Here is a 4,515-nt window from a genome sequence, read left to right as displayed (position 1 = left end):
GGTCTCAGGAGGAAACAGTCACTGCAGCGTTTATAGATTGAATGGAAGGATTGTTAGATTCAGATTAAGCTCAGATTAGGATTGATGGAGTTGTGATTTGTTCAAACTATCATCTCATGGTGTGCTGTTCATGACTTTCAGCACACCACATTGTAGTTGTGCACCTGTCAAACTGACTGATAGACATTTTTGTGTTAGCTGATGCTGCACAGGAAAAAAAGTTTATTGCCCACCAGCATTGGCATGGCAGGGAATCAAACCGGCAACTCTCCAGTCCCAAATCAGCTGCCCTACCACTGTAAACAGCTGTGAACATATAAAGAGAGTGAAAGAATATATTGTGTGTTCAGATTTATCTGCGTTCAGGCCTCGTTTTACAGCAGTTCATTCAATATAACAGGATGGACAGGACGTGACTCCGCCTACTTTATTACATCATCAGGAAGTGGTCCCTAACAACGCTGGAGCCATGCTCAGACAGAAATAATCTGACGTAATGAAGATTAACAGTTGAGTTGTGTGTTGAATCTGTGTTCAGGCATGTATCTACAGAAAACCACAGAAATAATCACATTTAACAGATATTACAGTTCTAATAATAATAAGACTAAACCATGTGTAGTGTCATTAAGATCAGTATATAAGCAAACCACAATAAATTTCTTCAACAGCATAGTTTTTATTTATTTTGGGATAAATGGCATGAAAATAAAAGTTTTACAAATGAATTTTAGTGGACTTTATATTAGCAGAACTTTATTTAGTGGAAGTTATTCTGTCTGCTAACAATTTCTACAGTTAGCAAGAACACCAACGCACTAAATGAGAAGCTGGTTCCTCTGTTAGCAGACGTTTGCCCACCTGTGTCCAACTGACTGAAATATATCCTGGAGTGTATTTTATGGTTGGATTAAGTTAAATCCAATGTTTTATCAGTCAGGTGGAAATTCAATGATTATTCTCTGAGAGGTTTATTATTGGTGCAGTGGTTCATGAGATATTTTAGTAACACAACAAACACACACACACCCAGGCTCTGAACTGTTTGACTTGTTGCCCTCAGGAAGGAGCTACAGGTGCAGCAGAACAAGAAGAAACAGATTCAAGAAGAGCTTCTTCCTGAAAGCATCACCTTAATGAACTGTCACACACACTGACTCTGGATTTACAATCAACGAGGAACTCACCTGCTGTGAAATAAATACATCTGTGGGACACTTAATTTTGTAATGATCACCTGCAACACCAGCATAATCCACATACTTCAATACAAAATGTGCAATATTTAAACAATGTGCAATATTTAAACAATGTGCAATATTTAAACAATGTGNAAGTGAATGGATTCTTTTGATCACAGTTTTATTTTTGTATTTGCAGTGAAAAGTGACATCACAGTCCATCAGAATGAGGAGCCTCAGTCTCCAGAGCCCCCAACAGAAACCACTGATGGTACAGCCGTCGAACCCGAGGCCCAATCTGCCGCCACCCGAGAGGTTTCTGAAATCCTGGACGTGGCCTCTGAAATCCTGGAGGAGACCTCCAGCGTGGAACTGGTCAAGAAGGGAAAAGAGTCGAAGCGTCGCGTTTTTGGCAAACTGTTCAAAAAGAAAGCGGCTGACGATGAGACGGTGAAAGAAAAAGAAAAGCAGAGCTCGAGTGAGGATCAGCTGAACGTGGGTCAGGTTCCCCCTGATCCTCAGCAGGTGAGGAACAGTCTAGTTTCACCTTTTTTCTCTCAAACACTGTGAGACGTCCTTAAAAAGAGCTGACTGTRGCTCTGCTCTGTGGAAATACAGTTTCTATAAGAAATAAGACCAATAGACAGAAGGAAGGATCAGAAGTTATTAACTGAGTCTTAACAAAGATCTCATGGACAAAATCAAATAATTACAATTTCTTCCATGAGCTGTGAGCTCTCTGTTTGTGGATGACTGTCAGCTACCACCACAACAAACTGCTCAATATCTACAGATATACTTATATCTATATAGATACATCTATATCTATATAGATATATCTATATCTATATAGATGCTGTATACTGTATCTATATCTATATCTATATTTACAGAGATCCCTTCTTTCTTGTGTAGACTAAAGTTGATTAGATGTGTTGGCCATTTTAAATGTTCTAGATATTCAACTGTGATTCAGAAGATATTTTGCTAACAGAACATGCACACACATACATGTAAATGGAAATATTCTATTGTTTTTRCATTTAAAAACCAATGAAAAGCACAACTACTGTCTTTGTGATAAATGGAAACATTATTTTAAAAACACATTAACTATAAGAGAATGTTTAAGACATTCTGCAGAGAATAACTTTTATAAAAATACAAATCCAAATATTTCCTTTATGAGTTTTGGGGCACGTTTTACAAGAACATCCAGACATGACATCATACTGGCCTAGATCTAAAGATGACATCATTCTTCAGACTATATATTTAGCTCTACAGACCTGGAATCAGTCAGATTTCAGACTCTTCATAAAAGTGAATTAAACATTTCACTGTGTTGGAATGAGGATCAAATAACAACTCAAACAAACTGTTTTCTGTAAAACAGCACAAAAGACAAAACTTAACTCACAAAAATTACAATAAGGCTGTTTTTTTTGTGTTTTTTAATAAAAAAGAAAAATGTTTCAGGGCAAACCACAGAGAGCAAATACACATAWATGGTGATTGAAAAAAACATTAAAAGAAATAAATTAACGTAAGTAAAACATACAGTATATTTATATAAATTAGTTCAATTCAAACATACTTTATTGATCCCAGAGGGAAATTAGGTGTTGTAACTCATTTAATTAAAGAGTAAGCAGTAAATATAAAAGTATTAACCAGTTCTCCTGAGTCCTGACTTCAGTCCTGACAATTTTTCTTTTTAGTTTATAAGGAAAGATTTATTTATTCAACAAATAAGTGTCTAGTAGGTGAACAGCCTAGTAGGCATGCTAGTCACTAGCCTCTCTGATGCTAACACCAGCTTATCCATGCTAGTCACTAGCCTCTCTGATGCTAACAAATGTGGCCTCTCTGAGGCCACATTTTGGTCACTCGTGGCCACATCCAGCCCGCGGGCCTCCTGTTGAATAGCCCTGCTCTAGTTGAATCCTGTACTGTCTGTAATGTCTTGCATATATTGCAGCTATACTTTAAAATGGTTTGTTTTAATCATCAACCACAGAAGCATTCTACATTTTTATTATGATAAAACTCTTTATTAAAAGAAGACATTTAAACTGAGCTTGAAGTTTAATTTTCTTTTCTTTTAGTCATATTTTCAGGAGTTTATTTGCAGTTTGTGCCAAATACTTTTAAATAGACTAAAACATTTGGTTGGCCTTTCAGGTACTGTTCTGCAGTGGGTCAGCTCCTGTCTTTTAGACAGATCTTTTTAGTAAATATGAAAAGTTGCTCCTCAGGTGTCCCCCAAGGGTCTATCTTAGGTCCCTTACTTTTTAATCTGTATATGCTGCCACTGRGCGGGATCATCAGGAGTCATGGAATAAGCTTCCACAGTTATGCTGATGACACACAGCTAAATATTTCCATGTCTCGTGATGACCCACAGCCAGTTGTTGTACTTCTTAAATGTATTTCAGACATAAAGACATGGACGGATCAGAACTTTCTCCAGTTTAATCAAGACTAAACAAAAGTTCTAATTATTGTACTGGATGATCAAAATGAAAAGACAATTTCAAAATTACAAGCTGCATCTTTTTATCCTTCCAAACAAGTCAGAAGTCTGGAGGTTATTTTTGATTCTGAGCTTAATTTTCTTCCACATATTAAACAGACTGTTTAAACAGGATTTTATYRTTTGAAAAATRTAGCCAGAGTCCGCCCTCTTCAGTCTTCAGCCAATACTGAGATTTTAATACATTCTTTTTTTTCTAGTTGATTAGATTAGACTAAGGCACTGCTTTCTGGTCGTCCTAAGAAAAATCTGTCTAGTCTGCAGCTGTTGTTAAACTCCGCTGCTCGTGTGCTAACCAAGACCAGAAGGCAGGCTCATATTATACCTGTTTTAAAATCATTGCACTGACGCCCTGTATGTCTTAGAATTGATTTTAAGTTTCTTTTACTGGTTTTTAAATGTCTTAATTGTCTTGCACCATCTTATCTGGCTGAACTGTTATTACCATATGAACCGCCAAAAACCCTGAGATCCTCTGAAACTGGACTATTAACAGTTACACACATACACACACATACACACACATACAGAGAGGCTTCTTTTCAACACCTTCATCTGTGGACCGGTCTGCCTGAGAATGTGAGGGCTGCAGAGACTGTTGCTCTCTTTAAGAGCAGGCTGAAGACACATCTTTTTAACTGTATTCCTTGAACTGTATCTTTCCTGATTTTTATATATTTTTTAATGATTTGTCAGTACTATTGTGATTCGTTTCCCATCCAAGTCATCTGAACTTTGCCATGCTTCTCCTCCTGCATACTTTGTCCTAGAGCTGCCATTGTAATTTATATCTGTAAA

The 4,515-nt window shown here is 36.9% G+C and overlaps 1 protein-coding gene across 1 annotated transcript in view; it reads left to right on the top strand.

Annotated features, from left to right (window-relative positions):
* The window catches only part of bcas1 (brain enriched myelin associated protein 1), a gene marked incomplete at its 5' end in the record, with an annotated part of 35,351 nt that overhangs the window by 2,352 nt on the left and 28,484 nt on the right, over positions 1-4,515 (top strand). Inside the window, 1 exon segment of the mRNA XM_014023690.1 lies at positions 1,381-1,706. Coding sequence (XP_013879144.1) covers positions 1,381-1,706 — 326 coding nt within the window.

The sequence above is a fragment of the Austrofundulus limnaeus genome, unplaced genomic scaffold (genome assembly GCF_001266775.1).
Source record: "Austrofundulus limnaeus strain Quisiro unplaced genomic scaffold, Austrofundulus_limnaeus-1.0 Scaffold386, whole genome shotgun sequence".
Taxonomy (NCBI): Eukaryota; Metazoa; Chordata; class Actinopteri; order Cyprinodontiformes; family Rivulidae; genus Austrofundulus; species Austrofundulus limnaeus.
Note: the sequence above shows the minus strand (reverse complement) of the source record. Positions and strands in the feature narration are given on the sequence as shown.